The sequence below is a fragment of the Pseudonaja textilis genome, chromosome 3, assembly GCF_049901715.1.
Source record: "Pseudonaja textilis isolate UNSWEBS1 chromosome 3, rPseTex1.2, whole genome shotgun sequence".
Taxonomy (NCBI): Eukaryota; Metazoa; Chordata; class Lepidosauria; order Squamata; family Elapidae; genus Pseudonaja; species Pseudonaja textilis.
The window spans coordinates 183,377,414-183,404,197 of record NC_141992.1 but is presented as its reverse complement, the minus strand read 5'-3'; the positions used below and the strand labels follow the sequence as shown (position 1 = coordinate 183,404,197).

At 39.5% G+C, this 26,784-nt stretch overlaps 1 protein-coding gene and 1 long non-coding RNA gene across 2 annotated transcripts in view; one reads left to right on the top strand and one right to left on the bottom strand.

The window, feature by feature from the left end:
• EIF3H (eukaryotic translation initiation factor 3 subunit H) overlaps positions 1-5,474 on the top strand; it is a 67,684-nt gene extending 62,210 nt beyond the window's left edge. The window contains exons 7-8 of the mRNA XM_026703581.2: positions 1,957-2,089; positions 5,196-5,474. Coding sequence (XP_026559366.1) covers positions 1,957-2,089; positions 5,196-5,293 — 231 coding nt within the window. The 3' untranslated portion in view covers positions 5,294-5,474. The remainder of the gene's footprint in view (positions 1-1,956; positions 2,090-5,195) is intronic.
• On the bottom strand, positions 323-20,824 carry LOC148126448 (uncharacterized). Its single transcript, XR_015743287.1, has 3 exons — positions 20,753-20,824; positions 20,554-20,616; positions 323-410 (listed from the first exon to the last, which is right to left on the bottom strand). It is a non-coding gene; the product is annotated as an uncharacterized LOC148126448 (long non-coding RNA).
• Between the last annotated feature and the right edge of the window lie 5,960 nt (positions 20,825-26,784).

Here is a 26,784-nt window from a genome sequence, read left to right as displayed (position 1 = left end):
TATAATTTTGATGTTTTCTGCCTCAAAGTGGCCTTTCAAACTATGTCAGTTTCTCTTAAGAAGAAATTATTTGCCAGACAATTCAGTTTAAGGTTTGGAATCTTCCCACATTCTCCCCTTTTAAGTCTGAGGCCATCCATTTTTCTAGGAGCAATTAAAGATCTGTGGGTCACAGTAGGGCTTGTAATAGTGGCTTTAGGTTGCACAGTATAAAAAGGAGATGGGTGGATTGAAGTATATTTTGCCTTCCTATTTTGCCTTCTCAATATAACTTTGCATTTTGAAAACCAGATGTGCTGTATAAAATATAATATCACCTTTGTTGAACTCAGGATCCTTGTAGGCCAGAAATAAAGAGATTACAGGTAGTCTTCTCTTGTTGACCTTTCGTTCAATGACAGTCTAAAGTGCTGAAAAAAAAAAACCTTTTTTGACAGTGCTGAAAAAAACAACAACTTTACAGCCCATTTACAACCAGTGCAGTACCCCTTAGTCATGTAATTGCCATTACAATCAGTATGCATTTTCCTGTGCCTGATCTGTGTGTCTCCCACCCTCCTTGCAAACCAGAGATTGGAGAGAAAGGGATAGCAAGAAACCAAGCTGCCTGTTCTTCTGAAGATCAAAAGCATTAAGACGGCAATGGAAGCCTGTGGCTGGGAACCATAGGCGCACTACGCAAACAGCTTACAGTACTTTCTTGAAATCTTTTTCTCTCCAGCTGTGTGAGGGCATGGCTGGGAAGAAGCAAGTGATTTTTGTAGGAATCTCTCCTTTGTCTAGCCTTTTTCCTGCCATTAGGCAAACACAACCACTTACTTTTGATATGTAGAAAAGCAAACAGTTTACTCTCTTGAAATCCCTCTCCAATCTCTCTGCTTTGTAAGGGTAGGGGGAGAGGTCAGGCAAAGGAGAGATTGCATACAGAAATTCCTTGTGTTCTCCTCCCCCCCCACTTCCCCAGGCAGAGTAGAAAGATTGGAGGCAAAGGTATTTCAAGAGAGTAAGCAGTTTGCAAAGTATATCTTCCAGCCTGGGCTGCTGGCATAATTGCATTGCTTTCAGCATGTACAAGAAAGTAAGCAGACACTCAGGTATTCCCAAGGATAGGCATTTGCTTAAGAGGCAAACAAATAATGAAGTTGTGAGACTGAGTGCAGTGGTTTTGTCTCTTTCCAGATTGAAAGCCCACTCCTGGTCACATGATCTCCCATTTAGTACCTGCTTTATTAGCAGCAGAACAGCCAGGCCCAGATAGGGTAAACTGCATGAGGACCACCTATATATTGAATGTTCCAGGATCCTTATATTGAAGATTACTTATTTAAAGCATGACTCAAGATTGGAAAGTGGGGGGATTGATATAATTTGTATACAGCTTCTAAAAAGCTCCAGACAGTATACAGATCAAATTAGCCATGTAAAAAATAACTTTCAGAAAAACCATGAACCTATCATATATACCCATCTGGTCCCAGTAATTCCACTTCAGCTTCAAAAGACCTTTGGAAAAGCCAAGTTCTAACATGAATCAAGAAAGCTATCACAGTCAGGGCCAATCTTAGGTCAGATATCAAGCTTCTAAAGAGGCATTTGTATGAATCAATTGTCTTCTCATTCAAGACAATATTATCCACTTAAGATAAAATCCCCAAATTATTGTTGTATTGAATGTTCTCCCACACATTCCCATTATGGGGCTGCAGTGGACAAATCACAATGGAAAGGAGGAAATTGTATTGATCGTAGAATTCATTGAGGTGAAAGGGCAGCTCAAACACAGTTCCTGGACCTCTTGGAGATTTCCAAGGGCTTAGCTACATCACAAATCATTCTGTATTTGGTCTAGATCAGCCTCGTAACTTAGTTTAAGCTACACCAAGAACCTTCCTTCAGATGATTTCCAATAAATTGCCTTTGGATCAATGCATCCATTGAACTATTGTATCTCTTTAGTACCAGCAGAGACGTCAGCAGGAAAACCTACAGCGTCAGAGTAGAGGAGAACCTCCCCTTCCTGAGGAAGACTTGAACAAACTCTTCAAGCCGCCACAGCCTCCTGCCAGGATGGACTCCCTTTTGATTGCAGGTAATGATCCAGAGGGAAAAATTCATCATTTTTTATACCTCTACTGCTTCTTTTCAGCGTGATGCGAAAGCAAGTAAAATAAAAGCCTCCTGGATGGCCCTGTTTTGGTTTCGCTGCCATGTTAACCTTTACTTCAATAAGTGGCAAATTCAGATTTCCTGATGTTTTTCTGGAATTATGGAAAAAAGGACAGAGGCCAAGGCAAAAAAGCAAAAAAATATATACACTATGAAGTGAAGACACAGTGGAAAGGAAGTGTTGACAATGATTTTGTCCACTCCAACACCCACCAAATTCCCAGAACTCCCAATTAACCTGCTGGCTGGGAATTCTGGAAATTATAGTTTAACGTATTGGGAAGGCACCATGTTGAGAGAAGACTGGAATAGAGAAATGTTTTTGTGGTCTGAAATAGTGCAAATGCTTGAAACCATGGTTAAAAAAAATCCTGGTATTCCTCTTTTTTGGTTCCTTGTACCTTGATAATTCAGGGGCCAAAGATCATGTGTGGATTACAAAATTTCAAATATAATTTAATATTCCCTGAAAATGGAGCTCTTCAAATCATTTTAGATCAGGGATGTCAAACTTGATTTCATTGAGGGCGACATCAGGGTTATGTTTGACCTTGGGGGAGGGCTGGGGAGCATGGCCAGGGTGGGTGTGGCCAGCATGATGTCACTTGTGTTGAGTGCCTGTGGTGGCCCAAGTGCTCTGCCAGCAAAAATGGATTCCCAAGCTCTGTTTTTGGCTGCAACGGCCTCCAGCAACCCTCTGCCAGCAAAAACAGAGCTCGGGAGGGCCGCATGTGGCCCTCGCGAGCTCCGTTTTCACTGGCAGAGGCACCACAGGCCGGTCCTTCTCTATTTCCAGGGCAGCCCTGTGGGCCACATCTAAGTACCTCATGGGCCGGATTCGGCCCCGGGCCTTGAGTTTGACACCCCTGTTTTAGATAGATAGGATACTATAAAATATGTGGAACTGTATAAATTTTAGCCTCCGAAAATAACTATGCCTTGAATTCTGATCATTCTCCAGCAACAAAGTCTTTTTAAGGGAAAACCCCCAGTTAAACTATTTTTCACTTATCTTTCCATTCACTTTTGCTTTATACTTCAGTTAGGAGAAAGGACAACTGATTTATATTTCTACAGCCCTCAGCCATTTTTTTTTCTTTTTAGAAGTCTGGGGGTAAAAACTAAAAGCCTTCACTTTTTTAATTCATGCAGAATTAAGTTGTGGATCAAAGCTGAAATGTGGTTGGTTTTGTCTCTCAAGCGTTTTAAAAACTTTTTGAAGTGGAAGTGGAAATGAAAATGTATTGGTCTGTTAAGCAATTTTAATTTTGATAATCTGGCTTTGTTTTTCTGCTCTTCCTGATTAGTAGAGGAAATAAATTATAAAAACAAACTATGTACAAAAAGAGTGGGCCAGGGGCAAGGTGACACTTTTTTGATTTGTGTAGCACTTCAGACAAACCCTTCACAGACTGCTGACTTGATTGCTAATAACATGAGGTAGCTAACAAAAACATGACCTATAAAATGTCAGCTAGCTGAGGAAAGCAGCTTTGTTAGAGATAGAACGTGTGTGTGTGTGTGTGTGTGTGTGTGTGTTAACATACTCACTACTGTAGTACTGTTTCTATTCTTATTTTTAGACCTATTTTCCCAGTTATTTCACATTTATTAAGTTATTTCACTTTATAGGGTTTGTCTGTCATAAATTTTCAGAAGTGGATTTGTGAAAGAAAAAAAAAAAACCTTCTACAAATTAGTTTGAGTCATATAAGCCAGGAATAATATGCAAGTTCCTAAAACTAAAAAGGAATTCACTAAATGTTGTGCTGATAACATGGCCTGAATGACTAAACCTATTTTTATTTTTGTATCATTCAGAATGCAAAAGCAAATCAACTTTCCCAATTTAATCAGAAGAATGAAAATGTCATTCCATATTTGTTCAGATAAGGCCTTTTTCAAAGCAATTTGGGGGAAGCTGTTGATAATTGGGTCAATTTTTCAAATCCGATCAAGAATTCAAGTCAGATTTTGCCTTCTTAGAGGTGGGAAAAAGGAAAGACTATATAAACCCATTGGGCAGGAGAAACGCACCCCATATATCAACATAACTTTGTCCTGACAATCTGCAAGCTAATGTCACACTGAAATCGGATTTTGTAACTTTGGGGAGTCTGAGAAGCTATTCTTGGTGAGGTCCAGTACCTAAGTAAAATGGATTTACAGTTTGTCCTCGACTTACAATCATTTGTTTAGCAACTATTTGAATTTAGAATGGCGCTGAAAAAAAGTGATTTACTGTATGACCAGTCTCAAACTTTTGACATTCACAACATCCCCACAGATCAGAATTTGGGAGCTTGGCAACCAGCATGTATTTATGATGGTTGCAACATCCTGGAGTCATGTGATCGCTATTTGCAGCCTTCCCAGCCAGCTTCTCACAAGCAAAATTAACAAGGGAAGGTGGATTCACTTAATAACCAGGTGATCCACTTAACAACCATGACAAAAAGGATCATAAAATTGGGTGTGATTCACTTGCTTAGTTGTGAAAATTCCATCCCAGTTATGGATGTAAGTTAAAGACGACTTAAGCGTGGCTCAAACTCATCTTGCTTGCATGATGACTCTTTCTTTAATAAATTCCCCATTCTGTCCCACAAAACTTTACAATTTGCTAGCAACATTTGGAGGGATACTAAAAAACGAAGCCTTTTTCGGAGTAAAAATGCTTCAGATTATATACTTTAGTGTCAAAGAGTAACAAAATGGCTAGGTTCACACAACTCACTAGATTCTGTTATTAGGTAGCTGGAAATTCAGTGCATTGTGGTAACCTGGCTGTTTTAAGTAGTATGAATTGTGTGTGAATCAGTCATATTATCAAATTGAACCAATATGAATTAATTCAGTTATATACAGTTTACTTATTTGGGCATGGTGTATTGTATGAGCTGTGATCAACGTGAAGAAAATGGAGTCAGAAACTATGTTTTGGATTGGAAGTTTTATATTAAAATATCTGTCTGATTGTTCATTAAAGTATTTTTTTTTCTCTCTCTTCCCATCTCTTTTCTTTGTAGGTCAAATTAATAATTATAGCCGGAACATCAAGGAATTCACAGCCCAGAATCTGGGCAAGCTTTTCTTGGCTCAGGCACTTCAAGAACACAACAATTAGGAAAGAAAATAAAGTGCTTTTTTTTTCTTGCCTACCAAAAGTGCAGACGTTTGGAATCGCACCACATTTTTAACTTTCATTCCACATTGTAAAATGAACCGTGAATTAAACTCTTACGTGTTTTGAGTAGAATTATTCTTCTTCTAACAGAAAAAAAAGCATAATAAAAGATGTAAAACTTTTTAGCATGTGCTTATTGACTGCCAGACAGCTATCTCTAGATTGTTATTTTCAGATGCCAAGTTTCACATGAGTGTTTGATAGAACAGATCAATCCTTCATAAGACCTTAAATTGCCATTTCAAATGAGGTGGAAAAAGGCTTCTCTATGTAGAGAAATTTTATTTTTAAATACACAAAATGCAGAGCCTCTAGAAAGAATTATTCTGCTGAGGCTGAATCCCATTTCTCAAGTTGCCTTTTAAAAACCCATAGAAAAACTGCCCTAAAATGGCTGGGTGGACCTATATTTTCCCATAGCAATGGACAGGGACAAATCCATTGTACTACCAAGGAAGTCCTTCTTCTGTCTCGTGTATACTTTGAAATTATTTCAAATTGTTAATGGAAGATGATTGGTTGCTTTGATACCAAATAGTTCTAATCTACAGATAATGCAATTGCATTATCATTCTGAACTTAGGATCATGTTTGAGTTTCTTCTGAGATGGGAGCTTTTGAATAAATGTGGTGGTTCACGCTTAGCACTTTTGCCAACTCTTCCCTAAAACTATTTTTAAAAACATGACTCAGATAAATGGCAGAAGGGCACTGAACATCTGAGAATCTCTCCTTGGGACTAGACTTAGAGGTACCTAACTCGCTCGTACACTTCAGCAAAAGTTCCAGTTCTATCAGGAAAAAATTAAAATATGTTTCCAATTGCATCACAGGCAGTCCTCGACTTATGACCAAAGTTGAGCCCAAAGTTTCCATTGCTAAGCGATACTGTTCTTAAGTGAGTTTTGCCTCATTTTACAACCTTTCTTGCCACAGTTGTTAAGTGAATCACTGCTGTTGTTAAATTAGTCACAGAAGTTATTAAGTGAATATGACTTCCCCATTGATTTTGCTTGTCAGAAGATCGCAAAAGGGGATCAGGAAACCCTGGGACACTGCAACCATCATAAACACATCTTCATCATCATTGTCATTTAACAACCCCATAATCCCTTGTGGAGTGGAGTCTGAGCAATTGAATAGAGCTAGCAGTATGTTTTACTGGCCAGATGCCCTTCCTGTTGCCAGTGCGGAGTTTTGTTCAGCAGATACATTCTCATTGTGTTCAAAGAGAAATATTTGCCTCTACCTAGGATCAGCCTCCTGATTGTGAGCCAAGAACTCCACCACTAGGCCACCGCACCACTCCAACCATAATAAACACATGTCAGTGACCAATTGTCCAATGTTTGATCATGTGACCATGGGGATACTGCAATGGTTGTGTGAAAAAACAATCATACTTCGCTTTTCAGGGCTGTTGTAATTTTGAACGGTCACTAAACCAATAGTTGTAAGTTGAGGACTCTTGGTATTTTCTAGGAGGACAGATGCCTTTAAATTGGGAAATTAAGTGAATTACATTTAGCTGAAAACGTGAAAATTATCCAGGGGGCGACCACGGTTTGACTGAAAAGAGAGATTGTTGAGGAGGGGTGGAGTTTTAAGATGAAATTACAAGTGTGTGGAATCCAAGTTATCAAGATGGAAACATTTGCCTCCCTCTTTCTCCTCAGCCTCTACTTTAGACATTGGTCACACTATGTAAATGAATATGCAGATGGTTTGCAAACCTCAGGCATTTGGCAAGTCTACCCAGCCATGATATTTGCAAGCGCATGATGGTCTTTTTGTGAATTACTCCTATAATCTCTATACTTAAAACTCTTGTATCCTGTAGCACCAGTTCAAGTACCACATTATACAGAAAAGCATGTCTAGCAATCTTGTACTCACTTGCTTTTTATCTAGCAAGGACTAAAAACATGTATTGTGGTAGCAAAACTGATCTAGTGTCAGAATGGAGAGATTTCATTTTGACTTTAAAAGTTCCTTTGCTTTTGAGGCCCCATTGCAAGAAACCATTATACGGGTAGATCTCAGTAGCTCTAATGGAGTTTGCTCATTACAGTTGTAAGTTATGACAGTCATAAAGCAAGTCACCCATGCGACTGACATGATTTTACTACCTTTTTCATGGCGGTCATTAAGTGAACACCCCAGTTAAACCCATTGTTTGCTATAAGGCAAATCCATTGTTTGCTGTAAAGCTGGAAATAAACACTGGTTTTCTTTTTTTTTTAATGTCATAAATCATGGTTATGTCACCACAGGACGCTGCAAATGTCCATAAATGTGGACCAGTTACTGAGTACCTAAAATGTGGTAATGTGACCATGGGGGCGATTGGCCAGCTATCAGAACTTGGGAATCAGATTGTAAATACCTTTTGGAGAGTCTGTTGTAACTTTGCACAATCACTAAGCGGCCAGTTGTAAGTTGAGGACTACCTATATATCACATAGATAATATGAAATTAGCATGCATCCTGCTCCAACTTAAAATTCTTGCAGCCTACATATGCAGTCCATATATGAACAAAATGTCTCCTGGGCTGAATTTTGGTATTATGCATTGAGGTTCTCAATGTTATTACAGCTCCGTAACATATTGATAAGCTTCCCATCTATCTTATTGTAATTTATTTAGCATAGCAGGGAGATTGCTAAGATGCATGTAGTCTTCAGGTGTATTGTTGGCATACTATGCAATGACTGGTAGGTGTTAATTAAGTCCCCATAGGTAGTCACAGGCTATTTTTAGGGATTGTGTAACAAACAGCCTTCTACAAGTGCACAGCACCTGAAATGTATTATGCCAATATTTATATAAGTTACCAAATACCAAGATCATTGGGTTACCTAGGTAAAAATAGAAGGGTATACACGTTACCCTAGCCTTTCAAAAGCCCAAAGTACTAACTTGGTTTTCGGCATTGGGGCAATTAAATACATTTTGGTCGGCTTTATAGATAGTTGGGAATAGAAATCTCATCCATTGAAATCTCATCCATTGAATCCATTGAAACCTTAAGCAGCTCAGCCTAATGTTAACAGAACCACCCTTCTCTTAGCGAGGGAAACGTTAATTTGAAAGTCAAATGCATCAGATGGAGTTTGAGAGGTTGCACATTAATAAAGAACTTGGAAGTAGGGCCCGTTGAAATGTCAAAATACACATTTGTAGTTCAAACATTTGTCTTGAGATGGCAAATTTCAAGCTAATATCCTTTCACTTTGTTTTAGTCAACCATTATGTTTTAATCTTTGTTTGTTTTACTTGACACAATGATGTGCCTTTAATATCATCGCAAAGAACCTATTGGATTATTTTTTTCCACATTTAACTTCTGTAATTGCTTGGCCAGCCCTAAAGAATTCACTTTATTGCTTGGTGCCTTCTGCTAAGGTTTCCTCCTATTTTGACTGGTGCTATGCCAGGTAGCCATAAATCTTGACCTTCATCTTTTTTTCCCCTAAAATTTATATTGGAGAATAGCTTGGCTCCCTCTTCTTTGTGACAACCTCTGAGATATTGGAACACTGCTATCATGTCACCCCCTAGTCCTTCTTTTTATTAAACTAGACATATCCAATTCCAGAAATTGTTCGTTATATGTTTTAGCCTCCAGTCTCCTAATCATCTTTGTTGCTCTTCTCTGCACTCTTTCTAGAGTCTCAACATCTTTTTTTACATCATGACCAAAACTGGACGCAGTATTCCAAGTGTAGCCTTACCCAGGCATCATAAAGTGATATTAACACTTCATGTGATCTTGATTCTATCCCTTTCTTAATGCAGCCTAGAACTGTGTTGTCTTTTGGGGCAGCTGTAGCACACTGCTGGCTCACATTTAAGTGATTGTCTATTAGGACTCCAAGATACCTTTCACAGTTATTATTATTGTGAGTTGCCACCTATTGTTTCTTGTCCTGCCTTCCGTTGCTTTGGTAAACAGGCTGACTCTCTCTTCTTTATGGTAGCCCCTCAAATATTGGAACACTGCTATCGTGTCACCCCAGGTTCTTCTCTTCTTTAGACTAGACATACCTAGTTCCCTCAATCACTCATCATAAGTTTCAACCTCCAGGCTCCTACTCATCTTTATTCTCTGCACTCTTTCCAGAGTCTCAACATCCTTTTTATATTGTGGCAACCAAAACTGGATGCAATAGCTCAAGTGATGACTTTAATCCATTCTTTCTGTAAAGAAGATGATGTTGTATTTCAGCTTCTCTGCAGTGTAGTGAAATGCTGAACCTTTATAAGGGTGGTAATTAATAGCACTTAGACTAAGGATGGGGGGAGAAGCAGGAGAATGATACTCCGCCATTGAACGATTTGGTGGCTTCCCAGTCATTTCAAAGGGGAAATTAGAAGTTTGTGATGCTTGATGCTCAGCTATCTTTCAGCCCTGATACTGTAAATTGGGGGCTGACCTAATGGAAGCCATTTATATTAGCTGGTCAAGCTATGATGAGATAAGATTGACCGCATTTGGAAGAATTGTGAAAGCAGGGGGGACACTTATTAGTGAAGAATTCTAGCTTCGGCACAAATGGAATCATGAATTACCAGATCATGGAGGCTGAAGGCCCTCTCCCCATGAAACAAGTCATCAGTCTTTAATGAGGTTATAACCCTGGATTTATTAGACTCATTTCACACAGAGGACTTTTAGGTGCATAACTTCCATTATCTCTAATAGGATGTGCACAATTAAAGTCCTACATGCAGTGCAAGAGATGAGAATTTATCCCTTGGGAGAAGAAACAGTTGAACCTCAAGCAACTTTAATGGCCAGCTCAGCTGAACATTGTGAGCATACATGCCAAATACGAAGTTGTGAAGTGTTATCAGCTTTTGTTGTGATGCTAAGAAAATGCAGAGGTAATGAAAAGAGATTTTCCTAGTTTGTAAGCTTCTTTTATAAATCAGAACCCATTGATGCCATGAAGTCCAGCATTTTACAATTTATGTAAACAAATTTAAAATAAAAAAAATGCCTACCAAAATTCACATATTGGACTATATATGTGCCTCAAATGGACTCTTTAGGAGGAATGTACACCAAAATGCACATGACTGCTTGGGATTTTTTATCTTTTAAAAGCAAACTGTTTGGGATAAAACTGGGCTGTTATATGGTTTATGTATTACTGTGAACATGGAAAAATATATGGTACAATTGAAATAAATTGAAATATGGAATAATTGAAAATAAAATTTTCCAGATTCTGAAAAATAGTTTGTAATTAAACAAATAAATGTGTTTCCAATAAAAAAATTAAATAACAAAGACATGTTAGCTACTATTAAAAAATGGACTCAGAAATACTGACAATTATATGCAGCAAAACTGTTTTTAGAGAGAAAATGTATAACAGAAATATGTCCATTAGAGTAGATCTACAATGTGTGTATTTTTAAGGAAGTAGAGAAGAAGAAGAAAAATATCTCATGTTAGGAAAAAGTTCTTGCCAAATTGTATTTATTAGCAAAAATGGGTACCATATTTGGAATTTTTGGAACATGTGAGGTGACTCTAAACAAATGGTAGTTGGAGAAGGGTTTGTCCATTCATGAAATGTCAAAGAAACATAACCTGTTACAACATACTGATTTACCAGAACACACACTTTGATAAGAAAGTTTTGAATAAATCGATCCATCATTTTTATTATTTACAAAAGCAAATGTGTAAGAGAAGGGCAGGCTGAGGTGTAAGGGGGGATTAAATGTGTCATTAGTTTGGAATAATTATGTTGCCATAAGAGACTTCTGAATTCTGTTGACCCTTATTTAGTGCCAATTTAGCCTTGACTGTTAGTTGACTAGATTATTGTAGGCAGCAATAATGCACTCTTCTATGCTTATAACTTAACAAATACCCTTGAGGTATTTGTGTCTGATAGTGTGTGTGTGTGTGTGTGTGTGTGTGTGTGTGTGTGTGTATTTAAAGAAGTGTAAAATAACCTGTGGGATGAAGAAGCTTGGTATCATCAAGCGAAGTATTTGCAGGTACTTGGAAGAGCCTAGGAATATAAGACTACATTTATTATTATTATTATTATTATTATTATTATTATTATTATTATTATTATTATTATTATATTTTTATCCTATCTTTATGTTTAAATTAAATATAGAATGTGGAATGAGTATAATGTTCTCTTCATAAATATTATGCATTTAATTTTTCCATCAGTACTTGGTAAGGCCAACTACTTCATCCCTCCCCTATAACTATCCTGCCAAAAATGTACCAGCTGTAAGGGAAACATAGACTACTAAAGTACTAAGTATTATATAACTTTAGATATTGCATTGCAAACTCTGAAGAACAGTAACTTCTAATATACGAATGATACAGTAGAAAATGAGGATTCTAGTGCATAAAATTGGCTCCTTTTAGCAATATTAGAAATTTCATTCTTATGAAACAGGAAACCAGAGGGATTTATAAATTCTTAAATATATATTTAACATTTCTGTCAGATTATATTAGTGGTGTTTTAAATTAATAAGCGCATCTAATTTCAGAGTCAAGACCAAAATTCCAGTCTTTACATTCTTCCATTTAAATGAGAATACCATATGGTATTATGTTTGTTTAAGAAAGGGAACAAATTATGTAAAATCTTATCAAGGTTTATGGGTGGATATTTTTAGCTAAATTATGTTAGCAAAAATTCAACTTCCTTGCAAAAGGAATGAAAGGATATAATGATTCTGTTCTCCATACTTTGGAATTTTGCCTTATTGATGAACATTTTGATCCAGGTTAAAATGGAGGATCAAATTGGGATCACTGTGAAACCTTCTTTCTTCTCTCCCTCTTTTCACTTCCAAGTAAAATTTCAGATGACCCCAACTTGTTTTAAACCACTTACATTTCTGCAAATTGTTCAAGCTTAATGCTATCTATGTTACTTTACAATGCCCGCTTCTGATCCCATGACTTGATGTTGGCTTGTTTCCAGCAAAACCATAGATTATTGGCTTTGGAAAATATCATATAGGGTTGTAGATATACAATGGAACCCACAACCACTAACTCCTACTAGTGCCATTAGAAAAAGGGAAGGAAGCAGAACACATTATATTGAGGCTGATCATTCTTATAACTGTATGTCAGATAAATCATGGTTTGATGCAGCTTTCCCTTATCTGTATGCTTCACATGTGTTGAATTCTAACTTCTATCACTCCAAAGGCACATAGGCACAAAAGCAACTTCAGGAACTTGGATTTGTTATCTTCGTGTTTGTCATGCAAGAAAGAGATTATAGTTAAGCATCCCATACAAGAAAAAAATCCTAGGAAAAGTTGCAGGAGAGAGTCTTCTTAAGTCTTTGAATTAGGAAGATGGGCAACCAAATTTTTTCAATCATCCCATCCTCAAAAAATATTCTAATTATTGAAATGTTAGTGTGACATTCTAAAGTACACCATTATCAAGAACAAGAAGAAGAGGAGCAATTAGAGAGGCTTCCAATGGAAAGATTTGCAACAAAAACCACCACTATTGTTAGAAATGTTTAAGTTCTCCGAACAATCAAATCATGAGATGTGTGGCAAATAAATGTAATAATAATAATATTAGCCTCTGCAAAAAGACTGTAGAAACAGTGGACCATCTGTCTATGGAGATTCTCAGTCATTCAGGCCACATAGCACCCCAGACTTAATAACTGTCAATAAAAAAGATTAAAAAAGTCCGGATAGTGGACATGGCAGTACCTGAAGATAACAGAATATAAGGGAAAAAACTGGAGGGGATAATAAAATATGAAGACCTGCGAAGAGAAATATAAGGACTGTAGCAAAATAAAGCAAAGATAGTGCCAATAGTAATATGCACCTTGGGTGCATTCCCAAAGCATCATGAACACCATTGGCATTGACAAAATCACCATCAGTCCATGGAAAAAGCCATCTTTTCTCAGGACAAATGACATTTTGTGACATTACCTTTAAGACATGAAATAATAACACCTGCCTATCTCAGGTCCTTGGGAAGAACTTAATAGGTGCACACAGGGGTGAGATTCAGTTTTTTTATCAACCGGTTCTGTGGGCATGGCTTAGTTGGTGGGTGTGGCTTGGTGGTCATGTGACTGGATGGGCATGGCCAACTCGACATCACTCATGTCAAGGGCGCTTCTCCTTGCCTGGCTCTCATGACAGTGAGGATGCTGCAATGGTCATAAGTGTGAAAAATGGTCATAAGTCACTTTTTTCAGTGCCATTGTAACTTTGAATGGTCACCATATGAACTGTTGTAAGTCAAGGATTACCTGTACCAAAATACAAAAAGCTTCTTTGCTTGCAAAAAGCTGCCCTAAATACCAATCGTTAAATTAAAAATACCTACAAGCCAGAGTTACAAATCAGGCAGGGTGCCAAAGCACCTTGAGGAATGAAAATACAATAGTTAAAATGCAGTGATAATATCAAGCAGCCAACTTGTTCATAAAGTGAAACCCTTTAGCAGAGAGGTCATTTAAGCTCTCCAGAAAAAGCACACTCAGGAAAAGCAATCCTTAGATCCATTTGCACCACCTAAAGCTGGTCTTACTCACCTCACAGGATATCCTAAGGAAATCATCCAGAATTAAGGAAAGGTCACATGCCCCCCAGAAAGGCAATTAAAAAAAAATCAGTGCCAAGCTTGCATCCTGCCTCTTGGAAGTATATCCCAAAAGAACAGTGCCAGATAGTACTAAAGCAGTGAGGAAGACCCCCTCCCCAGATAGGAAAAGAAACCATGAGGCAGAAAAAAATTAAAACACTATACAAATAATTAAACCACAACAGTAGCTGTTGCTTGTTGAAGCTGAATAGGGAAAATTATCCCATCAATAAACACAGGATTAAACTTCACCAAGCACAGAATTAACCTTCACCAAAAACCAGTTTTAGACTAAAACTCAGAGAGAGTATGTAAACTCACGTATGAATGTCAATTTTTCTAGCTAGCCAAGAAGTCTTGCTGAATGTCACTCATCTTGGTTCCCTGTCACTAAAAGCTTTGCTTCATTATTCAATTATTTCTTCAAAGTGCTGATTGTCCAGGGAAGTATTTCCTCCCAACAGCAGTGTAAAAATCTTAAAACAATCCTTCCCCTTTAAGAAAGCCAAGCCCCAAAGCTCCAGAGACAGTAAGTCTAGCCATTCTGCCAAGAATGTAATAAGGATGGAATAAAAACAAAAGGAGATTGCTTCTAACTACCGGTTCTCCGAACTGCTTAGAAAGTTAACAAAGGGTTCTATAAAACTGGATAGAACCGGTAGAATCCCACCCCTGGGTGCACAAATATTCCAAGTTCAGACTGAAAACCTGGCTGACAGTATAACAAACCATAATAGCAATAGACCTTAGACTTATGTACTGCTTCACAGTGCTTTACAGTCCTCACTAAGTGGTTTACAGAGTCAGCCTCTTGCCTGCAACAATCTGGGCCCTCATTTTACTAACCTTGGAAGGATGGAAGGCTGAGTCAACCTTGACCCTGGTGAGATTCGAACTGCCAAATTGCAGGCTGCTAGCAGAAGTAGCCTGCAGCACTGCATTCTAACCATGCGCTACCATAAAGTAAGGTTAAATCACTGACAAGGTCAATTGAAATAAAACTCTCAAATACCCTAAGAATAAAATAGTCTAACAGAAGAAGACTTCTGAGAAATGATAAGGCAGCTGTCTATGGAGATTCTCAGTCATCCAGGTCATGGTTGTTCCAAAGGTGCTTTTTCAAGGGGCAATGGGACTTTCTGGTTTTTCTTTAGAGACACTTCACTTCTCATTCAAGAACAGCTGAAGAAGCTTCTTGGGTAAGAAGCAAAATGTCTTCAAAGAAAAACCAGAAAGTCCAATTGCCTCTTGAAAAAAGCATCTTTGTGATAAGGCAGATATTGCCAAAATAGTGACCTAAACAGAACTTGCAATGGCTTTAAAGGTAAAGGTAAAGGTTCCCCTTGCACAGACATGCTAATCGTTTCCGGCTCTAGGGGGCGGTACTCATCTCCGTTGCAAAACCAAAGAGCCAGTGCTGTTCAAAGACGTCTCCGTGGTCATGTGGCCGGCATGATTAAATGCTGAAGGTGCATGGAACGCTTTTACCTTCCCACCAAAGTGTTCCCTATTTTTCTACTTGCATTTTTACATACTTTCGAACTGCTGGGGTAGCAGAAGCTGGGACAAGTGATGGGAGCTCACTCCATTATGCGGTGCTGGAGATTTGAACTGCCAACCTTTCTGATCGACAAGCTCAGCATCTTAGCTACTGAGTCACCTTGTCCCTAAAACGGCTTTAAAAGATGAGATAAATCCATGGAACAAGAAACTATCAAGGGTTAGCTCTAATTGCTGTATACTACTTTGGTACAGTATATCACGGGAGTCATGACTGTACTTTCCAGGTGCAGGGGAATAACAGCAGTGGCAGGCAGGACTTGTGGAACTTCTGGTTAGCCCTTTTGGGAAACAAGTTGTCGAGCTGAACATTATTCTTCCATCTGCTCTAGCCGAGTGCTCCTTGTGTCTTTATGCACTTGTATGGCCTGAGTGAGCCCCAGAGTCTAAACTGGGACAGGTTGGATCATTTCCAATTCAGGCTGATTGCCAGCTGTTACAAAGCAGCTTTCCAGTCCTGCTTACATATTTGATATTACAGGGTAAAAGCACCATTTTCACAGCTAGGCAAACACTAGCTCTTTTTTTTAAAAAAAAAAATCACAATAAAAAAATCCTGCTTCTTATGAGCAGAGCTGGGGTATGTAAGCCATCAAGACCAACATATGCCTTATGATGACATTTAGCTGATTATAACAGTCTAGACATAAACTGGCGATCTCAGTAATGTTTCAGCCTGGTCAGAAATGCCTTTTTAAATTTACAGCTGACGGAGATAGCGAACAGAGACCACCTGTATTCCCTGGTGGAATTCTAGAGGGAGGAAGTGGTCTCGAGTCAGGCAGGGTCTCTTAAAAAATGAAGGCTCTAAAAGGAACAACAGCTCGCCTATGTGATTATTCCCACCCCCATCCACCCCTGTAAAGATTTCAGTAGGTTTCCCAAATGGTCTGGTAATTTTTCAATCATTCCGAGCTGTTACTTTTAATAAAGCAAGGGCTCTGGCAGTGGATTTGGCTTACAACCTCAATGGGACAATTTTAGAACAGCTCGGAATAAATAGCAGCCAGCCAGCCAGACGGTGGTGAAACATACCTGTGGCCAAAGGAGACGGGAAGCCGGCATTGGGCCGATGGTGGCATTGTGGCATTGATGGGCACTTGGGTGGGGCGGGCATCTGACAGAAGCAACATTGCTCTCTGTTTGTTAGTTCAAGCTGAAGGGGGACAGCCCTGTCCAAGCTGGGAAGTAGAGACACTTTGTATTTGTCCTTTCTTACAGATATTTTTTTTTTTTAAAAAGGGCATTGCATTAAAAAAAAAACATGTGATGTTATAATGCTAATTCAGGTGAAAGTGGGTTGTTGTTGTTTTTTCTGTTTAAAGCCAGATGGCGGAACAAATTTTGCTGTGGTTGGCTATCTGTCAGGACTCCAACAAATCCACCCCCATTCAAATCATAAGCCTCTAGCTTCATCTCAGAGAAAAGAAAATTGATTTATTAGAAGTGAACATGTTGGTGTTAGCTGGATGCAGCCAATATTAAAATACATCATTCATTTCCCCATTGACCCTGGACTTCCTGCCACCCCCTGGATGTGTATTCTCCCATGGGACACATCCATCCCCAAGAGTCATCAATCATGCTCTCCAGTAATATTCTATCGCTCCGACAACTTTGGGCTGCCAGGATGATTATCTAGGCACTTAACGAATGCACTGTTTTCCCCCACTTCTTTTTTCTGGTAGCTAAAGAAAACCAAAGGAGTATCTTTTGAGTTGACATTATCTATGACAAGTAAGAAATCCCTCCAGGCAGCAAAGTTTTGCAGTGTTGATTTGTTTTCTTCCTGTGACTATTTTAATTTCATTTATAGGTAGTCCTTGACTTATGACCACAATTGAGCTCAAAACTTCTGCTGTTAAGTGAGACATTTGTGGGTTTTTAAAAAATGTTTTTATTTTTATTAAATATAGAAAGAGCAAAAAAATTTCTGTGTTTATGTAAACAGTGTGTTGCAATGAATTTGAGCAATCCTCCTCCTCATTATAACAAGCATTCATAATATTAGTATTAATCGTATAATAAGTGAGACATTTGTTAAGGAGTTTTACAACCTTTTACAACCTTTCTTGCCTCTGTTGCTAAGCTAATCACTGCAGTTGATCAGATAAATACCCTGGTTGTTGAGTGAACCTGTCTTCCCCATTGACTTTGCTTGTCAAAATCTCACAAAAGACCCACACATCTGGATTTTGATCACATGTCCATACGAATGCTGCAAAGGTCGTCACTGTGAAAAACGGTCATAAGTCATTTTCCCCCAGTGCCGCTGTAACTTTGAACGGTCACTAAATGAACTGTTGTAAGTCAAGGACTAGCTGTACTTAAAGGATTGATGGAATATCCCTCTGCAGTAGTCTTGGCAAGGAAACAGGAAGATCACAATGGCAGGCATTATCGGTAGTTCAGTTTTTGCCTTTTTCTAAGGATCCCTAGGAAGAGGGGTGGTTTTTGTGTGTGTGTGTGTGTGTGTGTGTGTGTGTGTGTACACGCGCAACCACACACTGAATCAACATTTTCATTGCATTCTTGGCCACCATCATAAGATCCCCTATTTGGACAGGAATGATGCAATCAGACTTTGACCACATTGTGGTACAACAGCTGATCACTGAGTTTTTGTTGTTTCACATTTAAACATATTATATAAATATAAATTATATAAATATTGCAAGCTGGCCAGAGTCCCCAGAAATGAAGCAGCAGAGGAACAGAAAGAATAAGGAAATAAATATTTGTCAAGTGGGAAGAGAGCTGTTCAATATACAGTTCCATATCACTGATGGCCTGGATCTGCGTTTGATGTTTTGATGTCTACTTTAACAAGAGTCCACTTTGTCCAAACTACCTTTAAAGTGACACACTATTTTTTGTGACACACTTGCCATATGGCTGTCCTTCTTGCATGCTTAAATGTGAGGATGACTCTTTAAGGATGACTCTCTAAAGATGACCCACTGGTTATCTTTAATCTCTTCTTCTGATACTTTGCAAATTGTTTAGCACTGTTCTCACAATTCCTTTGTGTGTGTGTGGGGGGGGGGGGTTGTGTTTGACTCTTTGAACAATTTCATCAACATAGCATCACCACAAGGAACACTTCTTGTAGAGCTATACTAGGCCCAAGTTAGAGCAGGTTCATTTGGCATTTTGAGAGCATCTCATAGACCTTTGTAGAACAAGACCCAAACATGCTCTCAAATAAGAAAAATGTGCCTTCTACAAAATGGCTGAAATAGGGGGTTTGGACAGAGAGAAAACATTACTAAAAGTCAATAGTAAGGTAGGTTCTTTGCTACCCTCTCTTTTCTCCATTCTCCTGATGCTCTTTACTGCTCTCCCTTCTTTTTCTAGTGGATGTTTTCTACTTTCCAAACATACCACATGACCCATCATTTTTATTTTCTAATAATCCTTATGGAGCCTATATTAAGCTCAAAACTATTTTAATAAATAAAAAATTAGGAACCAGGGCTGGGATTTGTAGTACTTTAGGTATCTCTCTCTTTTTCTTTCTTTCTCCCATTCTCTCTCTCTCTCTCTCTCTCTCTCTCTCTCTCTCTCTCTTTCTTTCTTTCTTTCTTTCTTCCTTCCTTTCTTTCTTTCTCTTTCCTCCTTTCCATTCTCTCTCTTTTTCTTTCTCTCTCTTTTTCTTTCCACAAGTCTGGTATTCTCAATTTCCCATTAAAAATGAATCAGGGACAGTCCTCTTAACTTTCTAGCTCAAATAAGGTAACCTAGATGTCATTACAATAACCATGACAGCAGAGGTGGGCTGCACTTATGTTAACAACTGGTTCACTGGTTGTGACCATGCCCAACAAGTTTGCGGCTGAAACTCAGTTTCAAGCATGCAGCTAATCTACTCAGGTAGCTCCAATGAGTACAGCAGGTATGGCGTGGACAGGGAATGAACCAGAAAGTTAGTTATATATGGAAAGGATAGCAGAGGGGTGCATGGGAGGGCCCAGCCAGTGATCACAACTATTGGTTTGCCCGAACCGGTCCTACCAGGCAGCGGCCCACCACTGCATGATAGTCAATACATATTTTCCTGGGTTTTTTTTCTTCCTCCCTTTCCTTGCAGAGCAGAAAGTTTGCAGAAAAACAGAGTGCAACAAAAAGATGTTTGCTCTTCTACATATTAAAAGATAACGTGATTGAGCTGTAAGCCTAGATCTTTGGGTATATGTGAACAACTTAGAGTACTCTCTTCAAATATCGTTCTCTCCAATCTCTCCAATCTCTCCAATATGAGAGGGGATGGGAAAAATTAAGTGTTCTGCAGACAGTCTCTTCTTTGAGCAGAAAAATTGGAGAGGAAGACATTTCAAGAGAGTAAGCTATTTGCTCTTTTACACATGAAAAGCAACACAATCACATTGGCAGCAGGAAAGGCTCAGGCAAATGAGAACTAACTTCATTTTGATTAATTTGTTAGCTAACTAAAGAGAACCTCTCCTCTTTGGCTAGCTAACAAACAAATTAATCAACAGAAAAGCTATTTTATTCTTTTTAGCAAGCGAGGAAAAAAAAGTGAAAAAAATGAACCATTTTGCCTTTTTTTTTTTTAAGCAAGAAGGCATGCAGATTAAACATTTGTTTTTTGTTTCTAGGGTTTCTTTAAGCAGTTCATCATTACAATAAAATATACCACAGTGTATACTAGCTGGACTCCAAAGAGAGGAAGAATAAAAAGAGCCATCTTGCTTATTGGACTCCTTGCTTTGGAATGTTACATATTAAAGCAATTATTAAAAGCTCGGCTCAACAGGGGGATCAGAGCAAGGGGGAAAAAAAATCAATGTAAGGAGAATAGCCCTTGATCAGGAAAGAGAAATAACCAAGGGTAAATTAGGTACAGCTGGAAAGAGTATAAGAAATAGATTGATTCCACTAGGATTCCTTCCCTCCATTTTTGGTCTTTACAAATTATAGCAGTTATGAAAACTAGCACTTCTTAATTCCTCCCAGCACATCAGGTTTTAATCCTCCTACTTACCAGCCAATGTATACAGAGCCATAAAGCTGTGGCACAGGTTGCTTCACACTTCCTTGCTTCTAGCTAATGGGAATAAAACACAGTGGTTATAATGATTAAATATCACAAGTTGGTGCGGAGGAGAAATATTTATGTTGTTTTGATTTTTTAAAAAAGGGGAAAAAAAGGAATTGCGCAAAAATACCATTCCTTATGGTACCTTCAATACACCTGGGAGAGTTTGTATTGTAAAACAGCCCAGTTTAGATTAAGGTTACAATCTTAACCAAATCACTGAAAGATTGAGAAGAGGCATTTACGCAACGCGTTACGCTTGGTTTGTTCCTTTGGTTTGTTTAGGGATTTGTATCCTCTGTGATTTGAACCCAGTCCAGTCGATTAGTTTTGGTTCAGAGTACAGGGCAAAAAGTTGATTCCATAAGCAGGTTATGTATCATGTGAACAGAGCCTACATGAAGAGAAAAATGATTAGATCCATTATTTATTCACTAATAGTAGAACAAGGCTTTTGCAACAGGATGTAGCTGTTTCCCCACTAGCTTCATTAGCATGGCTAGGACATAACTGGCAATTGTTCTTTTTAGGTACTAGTAGGTTTAGGTATTAATGGAGAGGAAGAAAGCAAAAATGAGCACAATGGCAATAACTCTGAATTAGAAGCATGTACAGCAATGAAACAATCTCCTCTACTGTCATCGAGCTTTTGTATTGCAGCAGTATCCTTTCAAATAGTTTAGACCAGGGGTGTCAAACTCACATTGTCATGGCATATTGTCATATGACGTATCAGCACTTTTCCCCCTTTGCTAAACCGTGCATGGCCCAGGGGTCAAATTCAAATTCTTTCCCTACCAGCTCTGTGGGCGTGGCTTGGTGGGCGTGGCTTGGTGGGACTCGGTCTCTAAAAGGAAGAAGGTGTGCAGGCATGGGTGGGGACAACCGATTCAAATCATCCCTCCCACCTCTCCAGAGGTGGTGCGAGGTGGTTGAATTTTACTCCTGGCATGACCATGGCCAGTGCATGACACATCTGGCTTGTGGGCCAGGAGTTTGACAGCCCTGGTTTAGACAAACTGTGGAAGTAAGGCAATCAGTCCTGGTAGAACATGAAGTTCCAGGGTCACAAGGAGTCCTGAAATCTCATTGTTGCTTTGACACATCATGCAGATTTTCTGTGGGACACTGCAACCATCATAAATAAGAACCAGTGGCCAAGCATCCAAAATTTGATAAAATGACCATGGGGATGCTGCAATGGGTGTATGAAAGTATGAAAAGTACAAAAGCTGGTCATAAGTTACTTTTTTCAATGCCATTGTTAACTTTCAATGGTCACTAAATGAATGGCTATAAGTCACGGACTATCTATATCAGTGGTTCCCAAACTTTTTCAGTCCACTGCCCCCTTGGTGCTACAAACTCATCCTCGGTGCCCCCCACCCAGGGGTGGGATTCAAATTTCTGTGGGCGTGGCCTAATTTGAGGGTATGGCTTGCTGGTCTGGGTGCCTGGGTGGGCATGACTTGCTGGTCATGTGACTGGGTGGGTGTGGCCAGCTGACTGGCAAACCAAATACAAGTAGTCTTCACTTAATGGCTGGCTGTTTAGCAAGTGTTCTAATTTATGACTGGCCTCCCCGGAGCTACTTGACCTGTTTTTAGAGTTTTGACAGCCATGCACACACATACACACACATGCTCCCTTCTACCCTTGCTGGAGTAGGTCATTGGACTAGAATTGGCAAAGCATCTCTGATTAGATTCTAGTAGTGAATAAAATCTAATCAGAGATGCTTTACCAATTCTTGTTGATTTGTTTTATTTTTATTTCTTTATTTTATGTTGCTGAATTGCATTGACATGCGTGTCCCTTCGTGTGCACAACCCAGAAGCTTTTGTGATTCTTTGCAGCAAAAATTACTAACCTCTGGCTTTGCTCGACTTTTCAAATGTGCCGCCACTGCCACGTTTTAGGTGCCAGCCCCTCAGGTCCACCCAACTGAGCCCACTGCACTGGAGGGACCTGCTCAAGCAAGTCCGAGCAGAGCTGTGCACCAAGTCAGTGGGGTGAGCCTGAGAGAGGGAAAGAGAGAGAGAGAGAGAAAGAGACAAGGAAGAAAAGAGAAAAGGGAAAGAAAGAAAAAGGGATAGACAAAGAGGTGAGGATGGAAGGAAGGGACAGAAAGAAAAAGAAATAAAGAAGGAGGTAGGGAGGAAGGAGAAAGATAATGAGATATCCATCCTAGTCCAATCATCTGCTCCAGCAGGGTTAGAAGGGAGTGTGTGTGTGTGTGTGTGTGTGTGTGTGTGTGTGTGTGTTCTCCTTGTAATTTACCAGTACACTTTGGTTTTGCCTTCTTCAGAATTGGCACTGTAATACATTGGGGAGAAGTAATTTTTTAGGGTGGAGATCTGGTCCAATGGATCCTGTTTAAAGCCTCAACAAAATGTGAGAGCTTCCTGATAGTCTTGACCATGTTTTGTCCACAAAACCTTTAATAGAAGCTAAAGATGTTTCAATGTGTAAAAGGGCCTCAGTCTAAACTAGGTCTCATTTCAATCTGATGTATGTCTCTCTCTCTCTCTCTCTCTCTCTCTCTCCCTCCCTCCCTCCCTCCCTCCCTCCCAGGCTGGCTTTGCTCTACTTTCCTGATGTGTCTGCGAGACCGGTGCTTCGAACATGGATGGATGGATAGATGGATGGATAGAGAGAGAGAGAGTGACAGAGACAGAGAGAGACAGGTAGGTAGGTAGGTAGATAGGTAGATAGATAGATAGACAGACAGACAGACAGATAGATAGATAGATCTAGGTAGGTAGGCAGGCAGGCAGGCAGGAAGACAGACAGACAGACCTTTGGATGGATGGATGGATGGATGGATAGGTAGGTAGATAGATAGATATGTAGGTAGGTAGGTAGATATGTAGACAGACAGACAGACAGACAGACAGACAGACAGATAGATAGATAGATAGATAGATCTAGGTAGGCAGGCAGGCAGGAAGACAGACAGACAGACCTTTGGATGGATGGATGGATGGATAGGTAGGTAGGTAGATAGATATGTAGGTAGGTAAATAAGTAGATAGATCGATAGATCGATAGATCTATATTGATAGGTAGGTAGGTAGATAGGTAGGCAGGAAGGCAGGCAGACAGACAGAACTTTTGGATGGATGGATGCATGGATGGACAGACAGACAGACAGACAGACAGACAGACAAACAGATAGACAGACAGACAGAATGTGACAGCGGTGGCACTTTGGGAAAGTAAAGCAAAGCCGCCGCCACTGCATTTGAAGTGCTGGCTCTGGAGCGGTGCAACAGTCAGTGGGGTGAGCCTGCAGTGTCAGTGCCTCAAACACCCTCCTGCTGCCTTTTAGTGTCCCTCTGCCAGCCCCCTTGGGGGTGCTGAGACAGCAGGGAGGCATTCGAGGCGCCGGCACTGCAGGCTCATCCCACTGACTGTTGTACTGGAGCAGTGCAAGGGGCTCAATGAGGTGAGTCTGTGGAGCCAGCTCATTGAACACAGCAGCAGCACATTGCAAAAGTAGAGCAAAGCTGCCTGCCCTGGGCTTCGTCAACCTTGCCCTGCTCCAGGAAGGAGGCAACAGCACCGCCCTCTATGATGTGAGTGCCCTGGGATGGGGGGCAGCTTGGGAGGCTGATCCCTGGTGGGAGGGGCACCCTGTGGACTTGCTATTAGGCAGGGCAACTACAAAGAGGGGTGGGCTTGGCTGAGCAGGATACTGGATATTTGGCATGTGGTCAAAGCCCCCCCTCCTCTGCCTCCCCCTAGGTGATCCACGGGTGCCATTGATTGTTGCACCAGAGCAGTGCATCAGAGCTTCCGCATTTGAGGCCCCGGCTCTGGAGCAGTACAACAGTCAATGGGGTGACCCTGTGGGGCTAGCACCTGGAATGCCCCCCTGCCACCTCTTAGCGCCCCCTGTCAGCCCCCTTGCCTCTTAGTGCCCCCCTCCAAGGTATCCCACTACCCCCAGGAGGTGGTATTGCCCACTTTGGGAACCACTAATCTATATAAATGAAGTCTTTATCTAGAAACCAGGTCAAGACTACAGTTTAACAGTTCTCCATACTATAGAGGATAGAAGAAATCATTGGTAGAGTTGAAGACACAGGCTATTTATGTATGTATGTATTTATTTATAATTGTTTATATGGCCATCCATCTTCAAAGAAAGTCCAGGCAGCTCATAGATAAAGCAATATATGCCATCAGAAAAACAGTAAAACAACATTATACATATTTACAGAGAAAGGTGTGTGTATGAGCAAGAGGCATTCCATGGCATGGTGATCCAGATTAACAAGAAGAATAAGTTGTCACTTCAAAACTTCGCTAGAGGAAAGGGCACACATATCAACATTGGGCTGAGCAGATTTGGGGAATACACAAGTAGCCATGCTTTTATAGTGGGAGACACACTGAATTGGGCAAAGACAAATAGAGACTATTGTTTTTCTTTCTTTCATTGTATCCTCTTTTCTTAGATCACTGCCAGTATGTCAACGGCCACCCTTCTAATGATACAGAGATTTTTCTCATAGTGGATTCCTCTGGGATTTAATTGAAGTGTGGAAGCCAGGGAGGTTGTACACGCCCATAGAGGTGTTTCGGCAAGTAAAGATAGGATATTCTCCTTTGGCCATTTTGGAGCTACAAACATGTAAGAACTTTATGTTCTGCTAATGGGAATTTCACTGAAATTCCAAAACATATTTTCATTCATCACATCGAATGAGAATTGACAAGAAAAATATTCTTGGTGTGCCATTTGCTAAAATAGATGGTGCTTTTCCTGGAATAGATTTGGAAAGTTGAGACATTTTACTTTGTATTGGGAAGTAGACTTAAAGTATACACCATTTAGCCTGGGGAAAACGTTTGCATGAAAGATCTATGCAGTTTTCGTGATCTGAAACAGACTAGTAAATCTCTTATATTTTTTGGAAACATACTATTTCCTCATACAATTCACCTTCCAAAATAGTTATGTTTGGGCCCTCAAAGCCAAACATCTAGTGATAAAAGATATGTGTCTCCATTAGATGCATAAAATCATCTTCCTCAGCTTTAGTTATCCAATTAGTTTGAACAGCAAGTCCCATAATTCTCAAACATTGCTGTGGGTGAGTTGTGACCAAACATACTGGACAAAAGCTAGGGCTGTGGTAGACCTATTGTTCCAAACCTTAATGCTGAATAAATTCAGTGTTTGGGTTGCTTGTGGAGAAAAATCTTTAAAATCCATCGACTTGGAAAATCTTTTCAATTTTTCATAAGAAATCAGAGCACTTAAAGGATAACTTAAAGGCCAGAGATAGATAACTACTGTTCCAAATCTTAATGCTCAATGAAATCCATGTTTTATTTTGCTTTAAAGAAAGCCCTGTAAAAGACATCTGCTCACAAAAATCTATTTTAGGTTTTCCTGAGACATTAGAGCATTGTAGCTTAAAATGCAAAATAATTATTTACTGAGGTATCTAAGAAAGAACAGGCTTTCGGCATTTGCTTCAGTGATCAAATACAATCATATTACTTTAGTCTTGTTTGTGAGTATGTTTTTCCCCTCTCTCCCACTCGTTCTGTCCATTTACTTTCATTTTTTTCATTCCTAAAGTAAATTATATCCTATGGGTTTGAAATGGCTTCAAAGTGAATACTGGAAAGTCCATAAATAGCTGTATCTTTTCTTGAAGGTGTAGCATCCACATTTATCCCAGGGTTTCAAGTAATGCTGTGTGCATAGATACAACGTGGACAAAGAGAAATCTGTTAATTTTTCTAATTCCCTAGCATTCCCAAGCATTAAGATTAAAAACAACTCTGTGTTGAAGAGAAAACTCTAAAACTGAGACAGTTACACACTCTTTCCAGAGCATTATGCACAGAATAGCTGCATTATGCCTCTTTTCTGCTTCCTGCTGCTGCTAATTGAAACTCTGTTTTGAAAAACAAAATGAACAGTCTTCATATGTTTTCTTTCCATGGTTTGTTACCTCAAGATGAAAGGAGGTTGTCTATGCAGTGGTAAATTTATGTATGTTCTCGTAAGTAGGAAAACAAAATAGAATTGCTATTTACATTTCCGTTAATAGATGGGCTCCTGTCAGTGCAAGCAATAAGGAGTGTCTCCTTGTTGTTGCTACACCATCTGTAGCTCCAATGATTGAAGGTTCCTCTTCCTGATTCTACCAACTG